Source organism: Neolamprologus brichardi, chromosome 2 (assembly GCF_056152115.1).
Source record: "Neolamprologus brichardi isolate AB-2024 chromosome 2, ASM5615211v1, whole genome shotgun sequence".
NCBI classification, from domain to species: domain Eukaryota; kingdom Metazoa; phylum Chordata; class Actinopteri; order Cichliformes; family Cichlidae; genus Neolamprologus; species Neolamprologus brichardi.
The window spans coordinates 19,422,252-19,447,970 of NC_142105.1; the positions used below are offsets into that span (position 1 = coordinate 19,422,252).

Genomic DNA, 25,719 nt, shown 5'->3' on the forward strand with positions numbered 1-25,719 from the left:
CACGGGCCGCTGCCAAGGCCGTACAGTATGTCTGACACATATCCTCAGTTTTGCGGTGGTCCCTCTGCTTCCTCTCTCTCAGTTAGGTTTGTACGTATGAGTAAATAAACACTTAACTGCTGTACTGCCGCTTTAACTCCACGCAACTCGGTGGCATCTCTCCAACCCTCTGCACTGCAACTGTATGCATCACACACACACACACACTCTGCAAGGCTCTGATATTTGCTCTGTTAAACAGACAGATTGGACCGGTAATCACCACTGAAAGGTACATAAACAGAGCAGCTGATTTCTGTACCTTACTCCCCCTTCGCACGCCCCCTCAACACTGGCTCTGCCTGAAAATCCTAAGTGGTCCTGAAGGCTTGTTTATGGGCTCGTCTTACGCTGTGTTTGATCTGAGAGCTTGCCCACACATGCGTAGCACGGACACGCCACACACACGCTGCAAAAGAGAGAGGGAGAGACAGCATTAGCAGTAATAGCTGAGATGATAAACAAAAGACTTATATGTAATCCTGAGGGCTTCTCGGCATCACACACAACAGCAGGAGAGGGGAAAGAGCAGAGGAGAGAGCAGGATTCTCATTCCAGGAGGGAAACAAGGGATGACTGGGGGTGAGGTGGGGTGGGAGAGGCATGGAAGCAGGTGGGGGGTGAAATAGAGTGATTTGGGTAGAACGTAAAGTGATGACTGGGGGGGAAAAACACTGAGAAGGACTTGCCGGGAGAGGCAGAGCAATCTACAGAGTCTGATGCTTGAGTGAGTTTTCCGAGGAGCTGATTAGCGGCGGATTAAGGTTGCAGTCCATCCAGTTTAGATCTCAAACTTTCTAACACGCCTCCTAGGTGGAACTGAACACAGCTGAACACAATTGGACACCCGTGTTTTTGGTGCATAAGCACACATAGGTGGGAGAGTGTCATAATGGTGGATGGCAGGCATGTATGATGGGAGTCTGAGCACCAGTGTTCCCCTGTGGTCTGCAGCAAGCGTCCAACAAAAGCAATAAGGCTACACTCGTGCACATGTGTACACAACACGCACACCCTGCGCCTGCAAAGTCAGCACAGTGTGGGAGTCTGCAGGGGCATGGCTGGTTTCACAAAGACATTCTCATGCATGACATCACCGGCTCTCGTGCCAGTAAATATGAACCCACATACAGACACACACCTCATAGATTTGTCATCAATTTCAATACCAGACATGTGAAACCACAAGTGACAAATGACTTTGTCCCTTTCGGTGCTCACACACCACACACACAGACACACACACACACACGGCGCAGACAGAAACACACAGCCCTAAAATACTGCTATGGTAACAGCTGGCCACAGGGTTTTGTTGAGCCCAAAACGTTAGACGCTGCTCGGTGCTTCATAACGTCACTGACATGTCTTCATGTGGATCCACCATAATCACCATGTGCCTCCAGTGAGAGAACATTTAGTGGTCAAAGAGAACGGGAGAGCAGAAGAAGATGGAGAAACAGAGCAGCGGATCTCTCGGGGAATGAGCAGCGATGCTGCTTCACAGCATCCAAAATTTTGAGTGATCCTTGCCCCACCACACACACACACACACACACACACACACACACACACGTGGATCTGAGACAAGGGTGACAAATGAGTCTTTCCTATGAGTATCAGCTTCTAAAGCTGCGTTTGCTCCCTCACAGCACTGCCTGTCTTGTGCTCTTCATCCTCTCAGCTTGGCTCACCTCTGGGAAATGTAATAATTTCATGCTGAAGGAGTTCTTTTGGGGTGGTTGGGGGATAATAGGGTAGGATTGGGTTGCACTGGCTATTCTTAAGTTTTTTATGTGACTCCCTTATGAAGTCCCTAAGCACTTTTAACTAGTTTTTTAAAAATATATACATTCACTCTAAACCATAGACAGTATGCAAATAACTCTTTTTATATAGTCTGGCTACAGAGAGGTAGAAAATATTTGTAGCAACTTCCATGCTAAACATAAACCTGTAAAGAGGAAGTAATGCCAGAAGCTACAGACATTTTAGAGCTAAATAAAGTGTGTGTGAACACACAGTCATGTCTGTTCATAGGACTCTCTGCAAGCCTGTAACTAAGTACACACTTACTGCTTCCATAGCAACAGAGAAAGTACCTGCTAATCAAATACACTGACCATCAGCAAGAGTGAGCACCTCTATAAAAGAAATTGCTTGGTCAGACCTTGCAGTGTGCAGAAAAACTGCAAAAAAACCCCCCAAGAGTTACATATCAGACTCCACAGGCGTCAGTTAGCATGTTAAATGTTAAAGTTCATGGCAGTACAATTAGAAAAAGACAGTTACTAAAAAACAGTTACTTCAAGTTACTGTTGCTAAAGGTGGATTTGAAAACTACTGGATCATTGGTTTTCTGACTTTTCACAAAAGGTATAACTTTGCTATATTTATGTGGATACACAAGGAAATATTGTGCGATTTATTTTTCATAATTTTTTGTAGTTAGCATGTATGTAGCTAAATTCCTAATGTGCTAATTTAACTAAAATCATGTAAAATTAGCGAAGCTTTTTGCAGTTTAAGGTAGGTCTTGTATATTGTTTTTGAAGGATTATCGTGAAATACGTATGCTATTATACATTTAATGTTACTAAATTAATTTTATCAACTGCTAAGCATTAGTGCTTCCCTCTTTACTTTCTTAAAGACAAGCTAATACTAATTTTAATCATTTAGCGGTTAGCCTGCTTTTAACAGTTACTAGGAGCAAATTAAAAACAATAAATGTTATTGTTTATCAAATTCAATACATTTATGCCGTTCAGCCAATTTTAATTCACTGATACATATATTTCAACTAAGTAAACCCAAAGTTTTAGCTAAGTTTGAATGTTCAAAAGGCTGCCTAGATTTAAGATGAATGGCTGTTTTCTTAACTTATGACCTCATGTTGCTGCCTGTCTGTCCATCTTTTGTCTGCTTAAAGCAACAAAGAAAAAGAACAAGAGGATCCTGGAGCGAGAGGATTTTTAAATCTTGGGAAAGGGCAAAAAGATCTGCAAAAGTAAAAGGTGAATCACACATGTACTGCGCTCAACTTAAGGTAGACAACCCGCGAAGGTGGAAAGAGAACAAAGACGGAGGAGCAGAGGAGAACAGAGGGATGGAAACGGATGCACGTCTGTTATGTTCTTGAGGGTTAAACTCTGGGGAAATTACCTCATCGCAAGACCTCTCCAGAGCGCTGCAGCCATGTTGATTTTTCACTGGTAAAGCATACACTCACACATGCACACACCCTCCGCTGAACTGTGGCCAATAGCATCATAGCCTGTGCGAATCACTTCCAGATTCAGTAACGTCACCTCTGTCAGGTTCACGGGAGGAGCACACACACACACACACACACACACACACACACACACAGAGCCTTTCCAACAGAGGGCAGCAGCTTGATCTCTATTTTGATTCACTTATGACACAGAGGTCAAATCAAGGCTTTTTAATTCCAGCTCTTTTAACTGAACTCAGAGAGGAACTATCTTCACATCATTGTGCGGGAACAGCTGAGGACTGACAGACTTAAACTCTCATGGCTGAGAGCCATGAGGCCAGAGTCCCTCACTGGACTCTAACATGCCCCTAATATGGTTTTAGTAGCCTGCAGAGGTTAGGGAAGAGGCCATTGGGAGGCCATTGGTTTATAACCTAGGATGACAGGGAAAATTAGAGGGGAGGAGTGACACTGCTTTCCTTTTGCAACCGCTGTTGACGTGCCAGTGACCGCTGACCGTTTCAACAGAATACTTTGTGGTCAAAAGCAGACCGGGGCCTTACTGCGAAGCCATTAGGTGTCAGTGTGCTCAGTACCAACGAGTCCAGCAGAAATATAAAGCCTTAAAAACCCGATTTACAGACCACTTATAAAGTCATTAGTTAAAGACCAGCCTATATTAAGGACGATATATTAAAAATCTATATTCACTCGCAGTGCTGCCTAAATTACATTTTTTTCTAACAAACTTTGTAGTCTCTTGATCACAGCTACAGTTGTTATAATTATTTTAACTGAAGAGATCACTGAGAAAACATGTATGTCATTTTATAGATCAGTAAATGATAAATGCAATGATACAGAACAACATTTTTAGGAATGATAAGTGTGCAGACAGAGAGTGTGCCAGATGGAGGAGCTGGATGATATAAAAGTTACAACTGTAAACATGCTGCAAAGAAGACAAATATGATGTCTAGTGAGGATGAAAGTGATAGCCTGTGTGTGTGTGTGTGTGTGTGTGTGTGTGTGTGTGTTAGGTAGGGGGCCACACAAAGCCCTCAATCAGACAACTTTCAAATTAGCGCTCCATAACTACATCCTGACTGGAGCTTTAGACTTCTGAAATGTATAGTCCTTACAAACACACACACACACACGCGCACACTTTATCAGTCATTAATCTATCAGGTGTCATTAAGAGGGGGAGGATGGGCTGATTGGAACCAGAGGGAGACAGAGTGATGTCAGACAAACACAAAGCTCTCAAGTGTCTCCACGTCCCCCCTTTTATCCCAATCATCACCGCACACACACACACGCGCACACACACACACACATACTCTCAGACTTGTATATGTGACTGACATGTAGACAGATAAAAGTGCCTACAAGGGAAACGTTTATTCGCGCCGCTTTGCTCCTCTCCCACATCTGAATCAGAGCAAAGATCTTCCATAAAGCTGGATCAGTGGAGAGCCCAACGAGAAGACTGAAAAGCTCTGACTGCAACAATAATGGGAAAGTAAGCGTGCGTGAAGACAAATGTGTATCCATAATGAATGAGCTCGTGCTAAGAAGGGCAAAGGGATTGTCTACCCCCCCCCCCCCCCCCCCCCCGCCCCACCCTCTTCCTTGATTCCCATGACATATACAGTAACACTTTCAGCATATATGGCTATCTTTGGAGGGCGAGCTATTGTTTAGCAGTGGCAGTAATCTCTTAAAGCAGTGCTGCTTTTCCAGGCTGAGAATGGATCTCTTTATTAACACTGACGGAGGCTCATTATCTATAAATACAGGCGGGAGCCACTAATAAATCATTTCTCATGGCCCTGATAGAGCACTAACCACAAGGCATTAAGCCATCGTGAAAGCAAACCGCACATTGGCAGGCGAAATCCCGCTTGTGTGTGTGTACAAGAGTCACACCAGGCTTTGGCAGCCGGGATGATGGGGCAAGAGCTGGGCTTTTGATTAAAATAGCATGTTGTCTTTTGAGCTCCCATTTCGGCAGCGTTTAAATTATAGTGTCTCTGCGGGGCTGCAGAACGTCTCTAAGGGTGGGAATAAAATCAGGAAAGAGAAGGTTTTTTTCAGTATATGTGAGGACACTCTGGATATGAGTGAAGGGAAGTTGAACAACTCTTATTTTTCCCCAAATGCTGGCAGTAGCAAGATTAATTAGTTTCTCCAGCTTCCACGCTGGTGTCAAAACCTCGCGTGTGAATTTTCCTGTCGCCGGGTGTCGTGTCGTTTGCGGTGATGGCTTTCAGTAAAATTACAAGGGGCGTAGGTTAGGTTCCAGCTGCTACACATAAATTATTTCAGTTTATGTGTAAAGTCACCACTAATTACTTAGTAACTGATTCTTGCAAGTTTCAAATGTGGAACCTGATAAATTGCGTGATATAGTTGAGATTTTCTTTACATTTACTTGCATTTCTTACAAGTGGTTGAAAACATCAGTGCACGTGTGAACAAGAAAGTGTTTGATAACAAGTTTAAAATATCCCACAACAACATCCTCCTGCTGCCTTTAAATGGCTAAAGCGTTATGTGACAAATGAGAAACTGCTCACTCACGGGCTAATGATTTATGGAAATGCTGTACAAGCTGACCAGGGTTAGGTCAGATTACTGATAAAATGCAGCTAAATACTCCTTGAGAGTGTAACTTTAATATAATTGCACATCTTTTCAAATGAAATCGAAGTCGATTATGGTTACGCATGTTTCTGATTACATGACACAGTTTGCATGCAACGATGTTAATTGGATTTTTGTCCCGTTATGAACATTTAAGCTCATCGTCACCGTGTTGGTGTTTAGAAACTGAATGTGCGAGAAGTCAGTGGCCAATGGGCATACCAAGGATAATCCTCCTTTCTTAATTTAATAATGACCATAATATATAAAAATAGATGTGATGTTCTATTTACTATGACCTGAAAACTGATCCAGGGGAGTAATCAGGAAAGGGAAAGGGTGCGGTGGCCCTGGGAGGCCAAATGGACTGCAACTTAAGAAAACAACAGCAACAAGAAAAACGCTGCAAAAGCACACAAAACACAATGGAAATAGGAAAAAGAAAACAGAAATAGGAAAAAACTGATTTCCAAAAGCACAAGGGAAGTGTTTCTGGGGAGACAATAACCCGACGGACCAGTTACAGGAACCAAAATATGCTAAGAATTGCTCTTGGAGACACTTACAAGAAGTGGAGGGTCTATTGGTTTTATGAAGAAAGAAAAGATGAGAGGTAAGTGTGTTAGCCTAACTATTAGCCTAAAAATCCATCATCAATATTATATGAATCATGAGATTAAAACACACTTACCTAGCATGTTTGGTTCCTGAAGTGTTTCTGGGGTTATTGTCTCCCCAGAAACACTTCCCTTGTGCTTTTTGAAAATCTGTTTTTTCCTATTTCCGTTGTATTGTGTGTGCTTTTGCAGCATTTTTCTTATTGCTGGTGTTTTCTTAAGTTGCAGTCCGTTTGGCCTCTCAGGGCCACCGTAGGGGAAAGGTCACAGAGCAGGGGAGCCAAGTGTTGTCTCCCATTAATTTCTATATCTGGGAAACTTTATGCAACCAGAGGAGTCGCCCCCTGCTGGCCTTTAAAAAGAATGCAGAAACTACATCTGTCTTTTATGTGTGTGGTGTTTTCATGCTCAAACAAATGCCCTCCCAGGCAGAATCACATCATCTCTAGCACTGTAGCACAGTCGACCACGTGAATGTGAAATTGTATTTTAGCATCACAATGAGTCTTTTAAATTCCAAACCACAGTTTTACAAAACAGCTTTCACATCAAACATAACTGCAGATGCTTGGTGAACGTATTAATTATTATTCATCTCATACAGTGTGTGTGTTTTGTCCCAGCTACCTAACAACATCCCAAATGTTACAGGGCTCTCTCTACCTTCGTCTGGTTGCGCTGGAGGTTTCTTCCTGGTAAAAGGGATGTTTTTCTTCCCACTCTTGCCAAGTTCTTGCTTATAGGGCAGGAATTTCTGTCACTGAACAGAAGTTTACCCAGTAAGTCACAGTTTTTCTACATCATGAAAAAAAGTTTCTCTAATAAATGGAAGAAACCTGTCAGCCTGGCTCTTTGGGACTAAATATCTGGCAGGCTGATTCTGTCCCCCCACCTATCTACCTATCTATAAATTAGGGGTGCAACGATACACAAAATTCACGGTTCAGTTCGGTTCGATACTTTGGTGTCACGGTTCAATATTTTTTTGATACAAAAAAAACGTTCATGCCTTTTTAATTTGTCATTTATTAAAATTATAAATATATATTTTAACTCAAAAGTACAGTTTTTAAATTAAATGTTGCTGAAACAACAAAGTAATAAAAAATAAATAAATCTATCTGATCAAGAAATCACTCATCTTTGGAAAAGAGAGTTTATTACAGAGAAATGGCTCTTTCCAAAATAAAAGCTATACTATACGCTTCTTCTGGGCTATATTCTCAGCAGCATATTAAACATATCAGGTCCCCATAAGGAGGATCATGTGCTAACGGCTGTCTAAATGACTCCGGTAAAGTTTGTAGCCTGCGTGCTTGTTGTTTTTGTCTGCTTCCACTTGTCTTTGCACTAGGATGATGTCAGAGTAAATGTGCAGTCATATTCGTTGTGTTCCCACTAGTGCTTTCAGCGTTAATCTCGTTGAAATGACGTTAACGCCACAACACGGCAAATCTCCTTTAACGAGCTACCGCGGATCACTCCGTGCTTGGGGCTGAACGGCCAACACGTTAACTGCGCTAACGTACTAGTTCCCACTAGGGTTGCCAACCGTCCCTTAAAAAACGGAATCGTCCCGTATTTAGAAACAAAAGTACACGTCCCGTATTGAGCTGAAAAGGGACGCACTTTGTCCCGTAATACAGTGAGAATCAAAAGTAGTCTATAAGTTTTAATGTAATTAACGCTTTGTTTGAAAACATAATTCCCAGCCCCGCTCCTGCTTTGTGACCAATGAGCTGACAGCACACTTATGACAATTCGAGTATGACAATTCAGATTACCGCTCATCTCATTGGTTGAGGAAAGGTCGCTTGCGGAGAAAATACCGGAAGACAACAGATGACCACAACAAAAAGCATGGCCAACAGGGAAACAAACGCCGACACTGCGGTGCAAGTCTCAGACGACAGTACACCTGAAGCTGGGCAAACACTGTGCGATTTTCAAACTGCACGATTGGCTCGCATGGGTTATAAGTTCGTAGGTCACGATGCAGGGTCTCACACTATACCGCCCGATGCTCTGATGCGACCTGAGTGCTCACACTGTGCCTCCATAAAATGAAGGTTATAACAGAAAATCTGTCGTTCGCTCTCCCTCTCTGTCTTTCACTCACACAGACACACACCACCATCAACTTTGCTAAATTGCTAATGAAAAACACTGATCAGGCAGCTGTGATTGAGCAGCAATGTAAATCCAACTATTTTCACGGTTGTTGTGGTCGTGATAATTTGGTGATGCCACATCGAAAAGGCTCGGATGAGCTTTCCAAAGTTCTACAAGTTGTGCCTCCATCGCTTGTGTCCAGATCGCACGCTGCACAGCCGTGCTGCTCCGTCTTTTTCACCGACGTTTACGTGTTTGCGCGTGAGCAGTGTGAGCGGCTGCGGTGACACCCTCACGAGCGATTGATGATCGGGAGCTGGTCGTGAGGTGTTAATCGCTTCTCGTTACCCCACGTATACTACACGATGCACGATGAAGGCCAAAATCGGGCCGATCACCAAATTGGTCGCACGACTCAAAAATCGTCTCAAAATGGGCCACAAATCGCACAGTGTAAGCCCAGCAATGTTTGTTCCTCTCAGAGAAAGAAAAAAAGGCTGCAAAAGTACAGGGAAGAATGGGAAAAGGAAAACACCTGGCTGGAAAAGTGCACGATAACACCTATAAAGCGCACTGCACTGTGTGCCGGTGCACTTTTTCCATAGGCATGCTTCTAATGGTGGGCACATGAAGAACATGAGGGGCGTGAAAGCTTGGGGAACCCTTAACCAATTTTTGTCCACCAGGCCATGGCAGAAGCAGATATGGTATGTAAACACGGGTTTGTTTGTTTTTAAACCCTCTGGTTAAGGTTAAAATGGGCATGTGCAGTGAATATCAGCGCTATGTGGCCAGAAGTGTGATAATATAATTTATTTTGTGTAATAAACACCTGCAAGGATAGATGATTACAACAAATAGATGAGTAATACATAAAAGTAATACATAGATGAATAATGATGATGAGTTATGATGCGTAATCATGGGAACAAGTGGGTTTACAAACGGGAGCAAAAGCTGAAATAATGCCTCTACTGAAGCCAATTGCACTAAATGCACTAAATGTGCACTGTTACAAGAATATTTTTCTTTCTATTGTTTTCTATGAATTTATATAATTTTAAGTTAAGCAGGAAGGAGTTCTTTTAAAGAAAGATTTACTTTTATTCTCAAAAGTTAAGCATGACAGGCTTCTGTTTAAGAAAGAGACCTGTTTTATTGTGTTAATGTTGTCATTTTGAGCTAAAAAATAAATGGCTAAATGATTTTTGTTTCCCATGTGTTGATATCACAAAGAATATGCATCTACTTAAATCAAATTCAAGTCAAATGGTTAAAAAAAATAATTTCACACACAAAAAAAGAGCTAAAAAATTCACCACACTGGGAAGGGTGAAGACAACTGGGTCGCCCGGCCCTGGCCACGAGGTGTCCCTTATTTATTTCTCAGGGAGTTGGCAACCCTAGTTCCCACCAATGTAATTGAGCATTGCGTGGCACATCCAACATACTGTTTTACTTTTATCCATGAGCGCTTACCTTCAGGGTCATACGTCACATGAAAACCAAAATAGTTCCAAACGCCACATCTGAATGAGGGTGGGGGAGGTTCAATTTGCCATGTTGCAAGGAGAGCTTAACTTCTGTCTTGCTAGCTTGCCCTGCGCTCAGTGAATCTGCGTTTGACTACTCTGCCTAGGCTGCACTGTCGAGCGCAGATCCACTGAGCGCTCAACACAGACAGCATCGTCAGAAGGAAAGTTGATAAAATAAATTAAAAATTTTGTATTGTTCGATACATATGCGTACCGAACCGAAAGCACTGTATCGAACGGTTCAATATCGATACGAGTATTGTTGCACCCCTACTATCTATCTATCTATCTATCTATCTATCTATCTATCTATCTATCTATCTATCTATCTATCTATCTATCTATCTATCTATCTATCTATCTATCTATCTATCTATCTATCTATCTATCTATCTATCTCGTAACTCCTGCACTTCCAGCATAATTTAGAATTAATAACAGCTAATCTTTATGTTAAAGCTATGTGTGGTGCAACCCATATTAAATGGTTTAAATGTTAATGATGCATCTAAATTCAGTAACTATCCTCCATTTTAGTTTACAAGGGGCCGATACAGCCACAGTCTTCTAGAGAAGGTTGTAAAGTTTCCCTGCAGTAAAAAGACATCCATTGCAGCACAGTATTCAGTGTTCATCTTAAAACAAATTTCCTAAACTATTCATGTACAGCATATAACCCACTGTTCTTTAGCTTAAACAGGCATTTTCAGCTTTGTGACTTTTGGCTTAAAAACTGAGAATTCTGCTAGATTAATATTTCCTATATTCTTCTCCTCTGCGCCATCTCTCCCAGCTTGTGTCTAACTCGAGGCCAAACCAGCCAAACTCTGACAGTTTGACCTTCCTCAGAGGTCACTCCTATTCTTACAGCAGCCAGCCCAGCACGGCCTCCTGCTTCAACACAGGCCAGCCCTGTATAACTGATCATACCGCTATCCAGACTCATTCTGCAGAGATGTGGGAATGAAAGGTCCGATTAGGGCCTGCTGGAAGTATTCAGCACACAGTCGCTACCCCGCCCGGCCCATCACTCCAGTCGGCGGCCCCCTTCTAACCAGCCCCTGCTCCCCTCCGTCCTGCGCTCCTCAGAGCTGTGATTGGCATGTGAATTACAGTGTGTGGTGATGATAATAAGAGTGCTAACCGGGGCCAGGCCTGCGCCTTCGAGCCAGCAGCCAATCCCAGCTGGCACAGCCTGAAAGACAACCGCTGCCACCATCTGAAGAGGCAAATAAAAATGACAAGCTAACTGTTAAAGAACTGCTGATTTTTCACATGTTTTAAAAGCTTTTGTAGCTCTGCCAGATCTTTCTTTCTTTTTCTTTCCACCCAACTTCTTCTTCTCCTAAATTTTCACCCTTCTCCCCGGCCGCCTGCGACCACATCCAGATACATGAAACCCCTCATTTATCAGGGAAATCTAAAAATAATCCCTCCTCCGCTGCGGTGTGGCTTTGATAAAAAAAAAAATATTGGTGTTCAGGACGATTGTGCGCTGTGGGACAGAAACAGATAAAGACATGCGTGACGGTTCCTCAACAGCTTTCCACCGCATGCATGTGAAACGACGGATTTCCCCCCCTCAAATAATTACTACTTCCCCCTCTCACCATACGTGTTAACAACAGCGAAAGGAGCACTCAACACATTTCAAACTCCTGCTCAAGTCAGCGAGCCATCCAGAAAGTGTATTTACGTTGGAGCATCGTTCACTTTTATGCATCGCTCTATCCAAACATTCCCAAAATCGTGTGGTAGTTAGACATTACAGTATTAGAAAATTACACCCTAACACCCGGCAGATTAGTTTTTCACCCCTTGACATCCTTCTGGGAAGTAGAGCTCTCATTCCCAGAGATCTATTCCTAAATCCCAACTTTCCCGGTGCCCCGTTCAATCAACGTCCTGCTTGGCAGAGTTGCCCCGTCTGGGCTGTCTTAGAGGGAGAAAAGATGCTCGGCTCAGACCCTCACATGCAGAATCTGACTCTCATTATCAATTACAGCTGTTTTTGTTTCTTTTTACCACAGCCATTAACCACACTGTTACTGGCAGCCAGGGGGAGTTAATGAGAGAGAGAGGCAGGCAGAGAGAGAGGGAGAGAGAAAGCAATTTTCATCAAAAAGAATTAGCTATCCAAACAAGTGAGACGAATGTGCCGTAGAGTCAGTTTCACAGTTGGCCTCATAAAAGCATTGTGGACAGATGAAGATCTATATGTTTTTAATGGGAAGAGGGTGAGTAGTAAGGGATAAGTAAAAGCTTAGGGAGAGAAAAGAGGGAGGGAGAGGGAGGACATAATTCACAACACACTTGTGGTGAGAGGAGGAGGAGGCCTGCATCTTGGCAGAGGCGCTCCTCTCCTCTCCTACTTTCCTCTTGCCCTCGCTCCTTTGTTACCGGGCTGAGACAGAAGGAGCCAGTGAAGGCTGGATGCCGTGACACATGAGCCATTAAATCTTCCTGCACTGCGGGCAAAGGGGGAGGCGGGGGCAGCAGTACCAGGCCCTGTGCCCAAGATCCCCACATGCTGCCAGGCTAGAGACCCAGAGAGCAGACAGCAAGAGGGGATCCACAGAGGGAGACAGAGGTTCACCACTTCTATAACCATTGTAACAACCCCCCCAAGACTAAATGATCTGTAGTTGATTTAGAAATGTGCTGCTGAGGAGCAGAGACAGGCTGAGCTTTCTATCTAAACTAATCTCATACTAATTTTTTCTGTCATATACATTTTGGTACAAATTTAACACCAACCGGATACCTTTTTCTTTTTTTTAAACAACACAATGTTTATAATACAGTATTCCCAATTTCCACTATGGGAACTGTTATGACTAACATTATTAATGGGTGTGTTTAGCCGCTCACGGCACATAGTTGACATTGTGGTCTTGGTTAAATATTGGAAAAGTCAACATAGCTTGAAGCACAAGACACAGCGCCATTACTACAAGTTAACTTCATATCAACATAACTTCCAGGAGACGGTTTGTTTATTGTTCATTCCCTTAAATGTGTCAAGCTGAAAAGCCTCAGATCCTCCGCTTCTCATAATGCAACCAGGTCCTTTTCAGGCGTCTCTCTTGGCTCAGAAACGGCCTTTCTTGGGTGATTTCATATGTGAGTGTACGGTAATTTCTCCATGTCAAGTAAAGGCTAATGAGTCTGTGCTGTTTGTTTGTGGGTCGTTCTGCCTTCAGTTTTGTATTTAATAACTGAAGCTGCTCTGTTGAGTTGAGATCAGATGACTGGCCATTGGCCATCGAAGATGATCCATTACTTTGAAACTCTTGTGGTTCTTTTGCAGTGTGTTTTGGGCCATTATCCATTTGCACTGCTAAAGGCTGTCTGATCTGTTTTACACCATCTGAGCAAAGAGTACAGGCGTGTACACTTCATAGTTCATCTGCTTCTATCAGCAGTCACATCATCAATAAAAACTAGTGCAGGAGTCGGCAACTCCAGGCCTCGAGGGCCGGATCCTGCAGGTTTGAGATCTCACCCTGGGTCAACACACCTGAATCACATGATTAATTCATTACCAGACCTCTGGAGAACTACACGACTTATTGAGGAGATAATTTAGCCATTTAAATCAGCTGTGATGGATCAAGGACACATCTAAAACCTGCAGGACACCGGCCAACACAGGCCTGGAGTTGCCCCCCCTGCACTAGAGTCCCACTTCTACTGCAAGCCACACATGCCCATGCAATAACACTACCTGCACCATGTTAGGCAGGTAATGTGGTATGTTTCAGTTACTTTTCTCTTCCCAAATATTTCATTTTGATTTCATCTATCTTAGAACTGTTCAGGCTCTTTAAGATATTTTCTGACAAAGTCTCATGTGGCCTTCCTGTTCTTAAGTGTAACCCATATACTCAAGAATCCTCTGAATGTGTTGTAAACCCTCTGGATTCCTACTTATTAACGCATCTGTTGATTGCAGACAGTGATACTCCACAGAGTATCACTGTCTCATCATACATCTCCTCAAAAGTGTTTTTGACTTGGCTAGATGTTGTGAAGAAATGAAGGAAAGAATTCTGCAATCATCCACTTTAGGTTTCCTCTGTAGTCTTTCTGAATTCATTACACTATTATTCATTTGGACGCTCCTTAGGTTTTGCTATCTCTCTTTAATAGTTGATTTTTCTTCCTAATAATAATCTTCCTCACTGGCACTGACATGTTTTCAGAACTCAGCGTTCCAGTAAAGAGAGACCAAATGAGAGAGTTCAACGGTCAACTCCAGATCTTCTGCCTGCTTAATTTTTTACAAAATAACATGAAAAGAGGCCTCATCTGTGAAACTGCTTTAACTGTAGAATTACTGCCGAGCCTCTGAAAACTGGGGACTGTGTATAAAAATGTCTGTAATACCTGAGCAGTTAATGAATACTTTTGTTAAGCTGCTTGAAGTAAAGGTGAAGGCCTGCATTTCAATCCAATCTTGACTGTTTGGTTTAAAATTCAGCTACAAAATAATTCAGAAAAAAAAAAGGTCTTTGGGGACCTAACTGTAAATCCAGAAATTAATTTACATGCGGTGATGATGTGCAGAGAGTGTGTGAAACTCCCACATGATGGATTTATGTGTTGAATATATGATGATCATTAAATTCACAGTTGTGAACATGAACAGCAAATAGCTCTACAATCCATTTGCTGATAAGCTTAAGGGTCTCTTACATTTTTTTACCATCTCATCATCAGATTTTGGAAGATAGCGTTTGGATGACGTTCAACAGCAAATCAAGAACCACGATGTGCTGGCACACAGAGTTAATTAATTACAAGTAGAAGAGGATGTGATCAGTCCCAGTGACTCTCACATGAGTGCTGCTGCAGATGCAGAGGCAGTGAATGTGAAAGAAGGCTTCATTCCTGCAGGGACACGAAAGTCTGAGAGACACTGCTGTACCTCCAAGAAGAGGGACAAGGCAGACATCCCTGGACATGATGACATGAGGATGAATAGCTTCTGTTTGGGCTTCCTTATGAGTCCTTTTCCACGTCTACTTCGAATGAAAAACAGGAGCAGATGATGACGATATCAGCAAACAACACAAAAACGAGCACATCATTGTCATAGCAGTCATAGTACTCAAGGTGAGCCGTCATCCATGTACCAGCACAGAACAGAGAGGTCACATCCCATTAGAGCCACCGTCCTACATTTAATCACTCTGCAAATGTCACAGGAGACAGGCAGTGGAAGTTTGACGTTTGGCAAGAGAGCTGGCAACTTGTGCCCAGAATAACCCTCACACACACACACACACATGACCCAACTTAAAACAAACCATAAGGGAGCCCCGTCACATCCATTCAGCAGTGAGCCACAGACAGCCAGGCCTGTTTATAAACACACACGTTGCGAGCTGTGAGCCTGTGCACACATACAGCACATGGGTGTGTGGCTGGTGGTGATTATTCTTTGGGCCCTGGCCTTCAGCTCCAAATAGGCACACACTTGGAAAAAACAAATGGCTGTGAATAAACAACGCGAAAACTGAAGTGCAGATAATAGAAAAACACTTCTTATGGACAAATAAAGGTCCTTTAGTTTAAGGCCAATTATTCGCTATTAATTAAGGCCCTGTATACAAATCAACAGCATGGCAGCGAGCAGCCGGAAGGCGAAAAAAATGAATGGGAAACCTAATTGTAGCTGGTCATCGAACTTCCGCTTTAATGGAAACCCGAGGCCTCCCTCTTAATTGGATTTGAATCCCTTGTTTCCTCCAAGCGCGTGCACGCATATTGTGTTTAATAAGAGGAAACATGTGTGCCAGCCATCCCTGAACGGGACGGCCGCAGGTTTGCGCCAAATCAGAAAGCAACAAGAAGGTGCCGGGCCGTTTAGCAGAAAGCCAGGCGAGGCGATCGCTCGTCATCACTCTCCTGACATCCCATAATCCCATGAGAAAGATTTATGAGCTGACTGGCGAAGACAGCACGGAAAGCAATCTCTCAAACATGCGAGGAAAGAGACTGCGCAGGCTATTTCTATCAGTTTTGAGCGTCTTTTTCCAATAAAAGCCAGCAGGAACAGCAGCAGGCCGCAGCCAGATCCGATCTGCTACACCCTCCCCAGCCTGAAACCACGGCGGTTGTTTGAGATGCTTTGCAAGAAAACGACAAGTTAGGAAAGAATAAACACGAATCCAGGCCGGGGTCCGACAGCAGGTTATATGATGACAGGGAACATGTGATTCCGGTTGGTCATAGTTCTCCATTTCCCGGCTGTTGTCAGAGATTTCCATCAGCAACCAAACCAACCGTGCTGTAAACACAGCCCTCATTTGTTTTCTCCTCAGAGCAATTACACCATGTGATTAAAAAACATTTTAAATAGAGCCTTTGCTGACTTTTATTTGTGTAAAGCGGATCTATTTCATGTCGAGCAGTAATGTAATAATCCCGAGCTGTCATTACAGACCCTTTTTCTTCCCCCTGTGCGCCAAACTACATCTGATCCACGCATTTATGAGAACCAGACTATTGCGCACAACCTCACCGGGTACCACGAATAAGAACTCCACTTCTAAAAAAAACACAAAAAAAACCCCACTTCTGTACCAAGGAAACGGGAGACGTGAGCGCGCTTTACGGAAAGCCTTCAAATTAATATAGGAAATGTTAGCTTCAGCAGACATGCAGAGAGTTTCACGGTGATATTTTACCTCCCAGATGGTCCGAGTTAGCAGATCTAAATATTTGTGCCTTTCGCCTCCTTATAATATTTGACAGAATAAGTGTATTTACCTATGGGCCGTCTAAATAGGAGAGGCATCTTAGAATGCAAATGAACGGCTTATTTGTTAAAAAAAATGTCCTTTACATTACAACATTTACATTTGACGCAGATAAAGGATAAATTCAAGCCATCAAATTTATTTTTTGTCTTAAACGTTTAATTTTATTATTTGATATGAGTCGAAGATTATTGCCCAAATTTATGAACTGACCTAAGAATTTTGAATTTCTGAGGACAGTGACGCCCGCAAACACGCTCCTACAGGCTGTTCCGAGACCAAAGTAACACAGCAAAAATATCCAACATCTATCGAGTCCTTTTACTTTTCTCTCAACGTCAACGTTAACAAAAAGATATTTCAGATAAGCTTAATTCAGGTGCGTACTGAGCCAAATGTCTGCTTGTTTTGGTTCCAAAGTTCCAACGTCGAGCGCAAAAATACTGATTATGAAATGAATGTCATTATTTCACTCTTTATTATTTCACTTTATTCTCATTCGTTTCAGTTAATATGAATTTCAGGTTATATTAGAGTTTAGGTGGATGTCTGCTCCGGCGCGGAGCCGCACGTGAAGGAATGCGCGCTCTCCCCTCCTTCTCTATGACGAGCAGAGCGGAACCGGAGCAACGAGCTTTCTGTGAGAGAGGGAAGGCGAGAAGTTGATCCGGTTAAAGGGGGGAAATGTTGTAGTGAGGAGAAGAGGCGTGCCAATAATCAGGGAGGTGTTTTTGATGCGGGCGCGCGTCTCGGAGAACACATGGGAACGCAGTGGTTCAATTACGCAGCGTCACGCGGAGCTCCCTGAGGTGCTGCGGCTGCTGGTGTTTGCTCTGCCTGTCCTCTTCTGGACGCTGAACTTTGTGCGGGACGAAGTTAAAGTTCGGGGGAATACAGGAGCCGTACAGACGGTGTTTCCCACCAGGATGCAGGGACTGAGCTCCCGGGCTCACGCCTTTTCGGTGGAGGCGCTGGTCGGGAAGCCCTGCAAGAGGATTAAAGTGTCGGAGGAGCACGAGCCGAGCAGCGCTGACACCAGCGGCGATAGGAGCATCTTTCCCGGTGAGGACACTTTTGCTTAACCACCGAGAGCACCCCGCTGCTTTTTATTTGAAGGACTTTTACGCACAATTTGGGGGGGGGGGAAAACAGAAAACGCACAACTTTCTAGTCGCAAGGTTCAGTTGATTTTTCATCTTTAGGCCACATTTAAAGTTCTCAAAAATTTAAATTCTCATGATTTAGAATATATTCAATCAGTTAAAACTCAAGAGTTATCACGTGAACTTGCTTTTGAGGAATGGAGCTAAAATTAGCTCGCTCTAGGAACTTTAACATTGATGAAGTAAAATAAGATTTATAATATTACCAATTTTTAAATTTTCCCCAAATTAAAAGAGCTTCCAAAGTTCTGGCTTTCCATTAAATATTTAAAAAATAGACACATTTCTGTGTTTTTTCTCATTTCTCTTTTTTCACTCCTTTCCCCACTTTTCAGACCAGAATAAATATCCCATCAACGAGCTACAGAAAGCATGTCCGACACCGAGGAGTGGAGAAGACCCCTCAGCCTGTGACCCGCAGGGTCAGACTGACAGATCACAGACTGAAGACTCTGACCCGAGCAGCGAAGAGAAGAAGCCGAAGGAGAGCGACTGTCGGCCGGACAGAGAGGTCCGAGTAGAGCTGCAGGGCTCTGAGCTGTGGAGGAGATTCTACGAGATCGGCACCGAGATGATCATCACTAAAGCCGGAAGGTAAAACATCTGCGCAAGAAAGACTAAATTCAAAGAAGTTCGTGTGAAGTCTTAGCCCCGCACAAGCCGTCTTCCTGCTGATTTTACTAACTTTAACCAGCTTTTTTATTTAAAACGTTTAAACTCCAACCGTATTTGCCTCCACGTTAACAAGCAAAGAGCTACAGTCGTTTTTCTGTAGATCACCAGATACAGTGCAGTCTGGCCGTTATGTTTTTAGTGCCACAGTTTGAGATTTCAGTTAAAACGACAGTTTAATCAGATACTTTATCTTAGTGCAATTTAAACCCGTCGGTATAGTTTTCAGTCCGGGCCTCTGAAGGGGATTACCCCCGCAAATAAATTTAAAAAAGACTTGTCTACATTTTTAATGATAACTGAAGGTGTGCTTCCTCATTAGAGCGTCTGTTGCAAATGAAATCCAATGTGGAGCGGGCTTATCAGGCTATGATAATTACATTAACTGTACTGCGGTCACAGGTGCGGCTTTATCGAGGATTTTAAAACGCTCTATCGAGATACAACCAATCGGAGGCGAGTAGAAGAACAACAGTGTACAATAAGATCACTCTCTAAACTAACGAGGCAGCTATCATTAAACAAATTATGAGGTGCAGAACAAAAACTGAAAGTGGCTTTTCATCACGTGGAAATATGTCACTTACTTTTGCTTTTGTGAATTAACTCATATTCATGAACTAAACCGTTTTCTAAATAATTCTTAGCTTGTATTTTACCCATATTTGCCGATCTGTAAGATCTCTTTTATGTGACGCATCGTTTGCACAGAGAAAACTTGTTGCTGGGAGTGTAATTAAGCTTCTATCTCAGGTTCGCAGAAAACGGGTTCTTGCTCAGATAAATGAGTTATTGGAACATGACTGCGCGCTGAAATCTAAGTTCCGTTTACTCAATCACCGACAACACGCGCTGTAAATCTCGGACAGTGACGACGCCCTCGGGGCCCCTGGAGGTCCCTGAACTTTCCTGTGAACCTGGCCGGCAGAAGCGTCTCGGCCTCTTCTTGTCTTTAAGGCGTCGTTATAAACTGAAATCCGCGATGGCCAAATACGCATTTAACAGTTTTATTAAGCAGCTTACATTAAAGAGATCAAACATGACTTCTCTCTTGTTATTTTTCCTCTCCTCTCATCAGGAGAATGTTTCCTTCTGTGCGCGTCAAGGTGCGCAATCTGGACCCTTGCCAGCAGTATTATGTCGCGATGGACGTCATGCCCGTGGACTCCAAACGTTACAGGTGAGCGTCGATTTTTTTATATTCTTCTTGTTGTTGTTTTTTCCTTTTACTTACACGCGCTTTCCTCCACGCAGGTATGTGTACCACAGCTCGCAGTGGATGGTGGCTGGAAACACGGATCACTCCTGCATCTCGCCGCGACTCTACGTGCACCCGGACTCCCCGTGCGCAGGAGAGACGTGGATGCGTCAGGTCATCAGTTTTGACCGAGTCAAGCTCACCAATAACGAGATGGACGATAAGGGACATGTAGGTAACCCACACGCTGCCTCCTGTTGCTCTTCTTGCTTTGGATAAAGGATCGGATGCACTGAGATTGAAAGGGAGTTCGTTTTTTAAGCGGATGTGCTGAATATCATTCTTTAATTTTTGTGTATTAGATCATGATATTAACAAATCTTTCTAATCATTTTTATGTGTTTCTGCGTGTTGCTTTTCTGACTGCGTTGAGAGTTTCAGTCCTCAAACTGCTCTCCTACACATTTGTAACACCGAGGGGAAACCTGGATGTCTTAGAGGGAGGAAGAAAGCGGAAATACTTCTCAGCTCCAAAGTTTACCGCGAAAGATTTAGCAATCTGCAAATGTTGTGACCAGGGAGGCATCTGGAGGCTTTTTACTCAATCCTGCTGTTTATACGGCCACGCTGGAACTTGTGTGTTTGTGAAATTAATTTCATGTTTAAAAAAAAAAGAAAGAAAAGAAAAAAGACAAGAATAACTTTCTCGAAATCCACATCTCTCGTGGTCAGTGTAAAATCTCAAATGGACATTTACCGCATTTTTAATTAACTTAATTGTCTTCACTTTTTTTCTTAACATATTGCTGTTTGTCAGTAAGTGCTGAGTTTATTTTAGAAAGCGTTTCCCTCCACTGTGAAACCTCATATATCACATTACCGTTTTTTTATTGGGCTTTTCTCCTGTGAAAAGAAATAGTCTAGATCAGAGGTGTCAAACATAACGCCTGTGGGTCAGAATCAGCCCGCTGAAGACTCTAATCCGGCCCATTGGGCAGCTATAGAAAATGGGAAGGAGTGGATAGAGTTTAAATTTCTATCTTTAATTTCATAAATTTTACAGCTTTTCCTATTAATAAAACCTCTCCACCTCCATCGCCTTTCATCATACAACATCACAGTAATTTACTAACAGATAAAGAGCTAAATTTACAGGAAAGTTACTGTTTCAAATATTAAATATCAAATAATATGAAAATATTAATGAGTCCACAATAATTTTAAAAAGAAAAACGTTTGTAATTACAGGATAGTCGGTTTATATTAAACTGTATTAAGAAGAGCTTTAGGCTTTATAATTCCAGAACAGTGAACTATTATAGCCTTTTCTATAATTTTACACATTTATCATGTTGTTTCACCGACCCGGCCCATTTCAGATCACTTAACATCAAAGTGGACTGTATGTGGCCCACGACGCAAAGTGAGTTTAACACAGCTGCTCGAGATGTTAGGACCACACATTTTTACAGTTGTACTGTTACATTTACATGTTTGTTTGTTTTGACTCTTTTCAGTGTTTTTAATCTACTTTCCCAAATATTAAAAAAATGATAATATTAATATTCCACCTCAAAAATTGTGCTATAAAACCCCAAAAAAACCTTCTAGGAGACCAGTTTTACTCCTCCTATATGAGGAACAAAATAATTGTTTCATATATTTTGTTTTGTTCACAAAGAGGTCACATGTAACCCATAGTGTATTACTAATAATTTGTCAGACCTTTGTTAGTAATATGACATATTTAACCATATTTGATGTTTTATTGTGTTTATTTGATGAAAGGCACATTTGTGCTAAATACTTTTATAAAATGTAGAGCTCTTCATAATTGTATTTTAAAGACTTGGATATTTCCTTTCATTATCCTGTTAGTCATGTAACCTACTGTAGTGCACCAGAAGAAGATTTATATCTAAAACAGCCTGAAATCCACTTTTTTAATTTATTTTTTTAAGAATGAAATTTATTTTAAAATGTGTTTTACATTAAAAAAAAACGACAAAGTACAGCAAAATTTAGTTTTTGCCAGTATTTTCTTTATTTTTTTTAATGTTAGCACAAAAAAATGGAAATGACAGATTTACAAAATTGCATTTTTTTATTTTAAAGTTTTTTTTAATAAAAAACAAAAAGGAACATGCAGCTGTAATACTTGATATGTCTGTTTCTGATCTGAAAGATGATTCCAAATTGATGTCCACCTTAAAAAAATAAATAAATAAAAAGCCTTTCATTCTTCGTCTCATGATGCAGATCATTCTTCAGTCGATGCATAAATACAAGCCGCGTGTGCACATCATCAAACACAACCCTCGCATGGACTTGTCTCAGATCCAGTCGCTGCCTGCTGACGGAGTGCACAGCTTCTCCTTCCCAGAAACAGAGTTCACCACAGTCACAGCCTACCAGAACCAGCAGGTAACACTCAGCAGCAGTGCTGAAATACTTCTCAATACTTCTCACAAACAGAAGGTTTGAGCTCAGAAACGAAGCGCACTAATGTTGGATTGTTTCTTTAATAAACATCTGACTTTTTCATGAATTGGAACATTAAAAAAATGAAGTGATGTTTAATAAAGAAAAATCAGTCAGTGACTCTGTGTTACTACTGTTTGCCAGATTTAATCAAAAAACAGATGTTTAGCCTTTTCTTCCTTGGCACGGTTGTTATGATGATGTTCCAGTGAACAGCTCAGGCTTCTTGACCTCATAAAAATGTCCACATTGTGAAGCCAGTGAGGCCCGGTTCCATGTGCTCGCAGCCAAATCATAAATTTGCAGTGTTCTGATTTTCTGCTGGTCCAGTTGCTCAGAGAGGGCGTGTGTGTGTGTTCCCGTCGAGGGGACCTGACCCTGCTGTTGGCTACCATTCCTCCAGTAACAGAGCCCTCCGCAGGGACTGCCAGGTCTTTTCATCAGGGCTCATTTTACTATCAGTGAACGTGTTATTACAGAAACGCAGTAACGAGCTGTGACTGCGCCGACTACCGCCGTCCACGGCCTATTAAAGCACAGGATAAAACTGAACGACCCTGAACCTCTTCTGCAAGAACCCCTGTTTGACATGGCTGATCGCCTTGGGTGCTGCTGGGAGATGCAGTCCAGCGGGGGTGCTCTGCCACTCTACTCTATTGTAAAAGCTGAGCTCATTGTTAGCTTAAGCATGTCAACCGTTGACAAATCCACTCTAACCCGTGTCTGTTCCTCTCCTCTGGGCCAGATTACAAAACTGAAGATCGACAGGAACCCCTTCGCCAAAGGCTTCCGAGATCCAGGAAGGAATAGGTATAGCAAACTCTCACTGAACGCTGAACGTAAACACTTTTTATTTAGCTGAAAGTGCTCCACTAAAGGACCCAAGAGGGATCTATAGTTCAACCACTGAAATCTGAAGCCACATAAAACCTTCAAATAAAGCTGAGCTGAGTAGTGCAGAATTTCACACCTCTCAGTACCAAAATTTAAATACCTGGAATAACATTTTTCATTGCTTTTACAGTATGTATAAATACGTGTGTGTGTGTGTGTGTGTGTGTGCAGGGGAGTGTTGGATGGCCTGCTCGAGTCATATCCCTGGAGAGGCCCTTTCAGCCTGGACTTCAAGCCTTTCACCATACAGCTCCAAGGTAAAGTGCTCCAGCTCTATTTACTTCTGAGATTTGACTTTTTTAACGTGTTGATTCAGTGTCTTATTTTTTTCCTGTCCTGTCCGTTGACAGGGAGCTCAGGGTCGCCCACCAGCAGTGTGAAGAGCCTCCTTCCCGTCTCTTCATCTTCATCCCTTCACCCGCTGTCCTGCCAGGACGCCGCTGTCCACGCTTTCACTCTCCCCCTCTACAGCAAGACCTCCACCACCTCACCCAGCATTTCCCCTCTGCCCAGCAGAGCCTTCTCCTCCCTGGGAGCAGACAGACTGAGAGGCTTCTCCCCTCTGCCTCCTCTCACAGACCTCCCGCTGTTCTCTGCGCTGCAGGGGAAGAAACCGCCCCACTGCAGGGACCCGTGTCCTCACGAGTCCCCGGGGTCTCCTTGCCTACTCCCCTTACACTGCCCTCTCAGCTCTCAGAGCTCTCCTCTCCCCCCACATCTCTCAGACACTGTAAGCCCGTATTGCCTCTACCGCTACAGCTTCCCTCTGAACCCCCAGCTCGCAGCCATTTCCCGGCACCCCAAACTAGCCGAAGACACTACAGACTGTCTGCTGCGCCAGCCTCCCTGGCTCCCGACCACCAACCACTGCCTCTGACGGCTGGACGGCACTTGCGGGCTCCGGCCCATTGACCATAACAATCCCAAAACTGAACACACAAAACAGAAAGGGCTGATCCTCCTTGATCCGACTGAGAGGAGAAATGTGGCTGTGGGGACTTCTTTGTATTTATAAACTCTTTTACACAAACGTGTTGGAGTTACCAGCACAAACAAGCGATCCCGAACCAGATTGTGAGCAGCTCCTTTTCATTCTGCAATCTCGTCTAGAGCCAGAGAAGCCAAAAACGGAGTAAACAGAAACATTCCTGTTCAGGCAGGATGCAGATTTTTATTCGGGACAGATTGCTTTTGACAGTTCAGTCCACAGTTTTACTGCATCAAGGGCTGTAACAGTGTTACCAAAGAGCATCAGCAATGAGGTATGTAACAGAACTATTATAATGAACGTGTTTGTTAAACTGACCATAAGTGCCCATTAAAGTTTTTTCGTGCTTTTTGTTGAGCTCCACAACTTCCAAATGGTCTTTTTACACACTTTCAAACACGGCAGTGCACACATAGCACACACATAATGACAGTTCTGCTTGAACATAAATGCCAAATGTATTTCAGAGTAAAGCACACATGCAGTATTGAGCAACAGGAAGCAAGTTTGAAGGAGACATGATGAAAGGGTGCACATTATGTTCCAATTATCTGCCGCTGTCCATTTAAAGTGAACAAAAGCATGTTTTGTGTTTTTGAATCTCTGCGTCAGGCCTGGCCACCCCTGACTAATAACATGAGCTCATCAGGTTTCTGTGTGATTTTTAGGGGAAGAACAACAGCTGCCAGAATCCAGGCAGCCAGTTTCCATTCCTGCATTTTATTACCAATAATAAGGCTAATCAGAGATGCATGGAGGTGAAATGGTTATTCAGTAGAGCCCTTTATTCGGAACGAGAGCTTTGCTCTCTGAAACAGTTTAAATCAGCTATTTTCTTGATTGTTGTGTAGCAGAAGCTTTTTTTTAATGTGAAAGACGTTCAGAGTCAAATGAAAAGCTATCACTACCGTTGGCCAACACAACACGGTTGTTTTGGGGGTTTTTTTTGCGTTCATACCAAATGGGGCACGCCCGTTCAGCCACTGATGTGATAATTCCTGCCTTCAGCTCAGTCAGAAACCAGCACCCGTTCATCCCTGTCTCTCTCCTCCCTCTCAGCAGAGCTAGGAACAGCAGTTTAGGAAAAGTGGGGAGGGAGGGAGAGGGAAATGGCCTGTTTCCCGACAAACGGTCATAACCAAACAGCAATTTACTTGTCACAGCCGAGCATGGCGGTGAGCTAATGTGAGCTGGACATGGAAATAGCAGGAAGAAGTTAATTGAGGATCTCGGTAAGGGGATGGCCCGTGTTTTGGTGAATGGTCAGGTGCGCCGCTATCAAACAGCCTGCTCTTTGTCTGCAGACTGACATAATCTGGACAGGTTATTTGATACTGTCTGTCATTTCCATTTGGCCTGCATAGGACAATCATTTTAAACTCCC

General features: G+C 42.9%; 1 protein-coding gene across 2 annotated transcripts; it reads left to right on the top strand.

Annotated features, from left to right (window-relative positions):
• The first annotated feature begins 17,673 nt into the window (after positions 1-17,673).
• tbx22 (T-box transcription factor 22) lies at positions 17,674-24,654 on the top strand. Of its 2 annotated transcripts, XM_006781786.3 has the most exons (8): positions 17,729-18,001; positions 18,438-18,696; positions 19,853-19,954; positions 20,029-20,203; positions 22,232-22,396; positions 23,199-23,263; positions 23,519-23,604; positions 23,698-24,654. In XM_006781786.3, the coding sequence occupies exons 1-8, from the start codon at positions 17,866-17,868 to the stop codon at positions 24,222-24,224; spliced, it is 1,515 nt and encodes a 504-aa protein (XP_006781849.1). In that variant the 5' UTR covers positions 17,729-17,865; the 3' UTR covers positions 24,225-24,654. The 2 variants fall into 2 exon arrangements, with proteins under 2 accessions (XP_087708863.1, XP_006781849.1); XM_087852737.1 differs by having other exon boundaries at positions 17,674-18,001; positions 23,519-24,654.
• The last annotated feature ends 1,065 nt before the right edge of the window (positions 24,655-25,719 follow it).

Coding starts and splice junctions, on each gene's coding strand:
- tbx22 (XM_087852737.1), top strand. CDS start 17,674: ATGCGGGCGCGCGTCTCGGAGAACACATGGGAACGCAGTGGTTCAATT. Junction 18,002..18,437: donor CGATAGGAGCATCTTTCCCG/GTGAGGACACTT, acceptor CCCACTTTTCAG/ACCAGAATAAATATCCCATC. Junction 22,397..23,198: donor CAGCCTACCAGAACCAGCAG/GTAACACTCAGC, acceptor CCTCTGGGCCAG/ATTACAAAACTGAAGATCGA.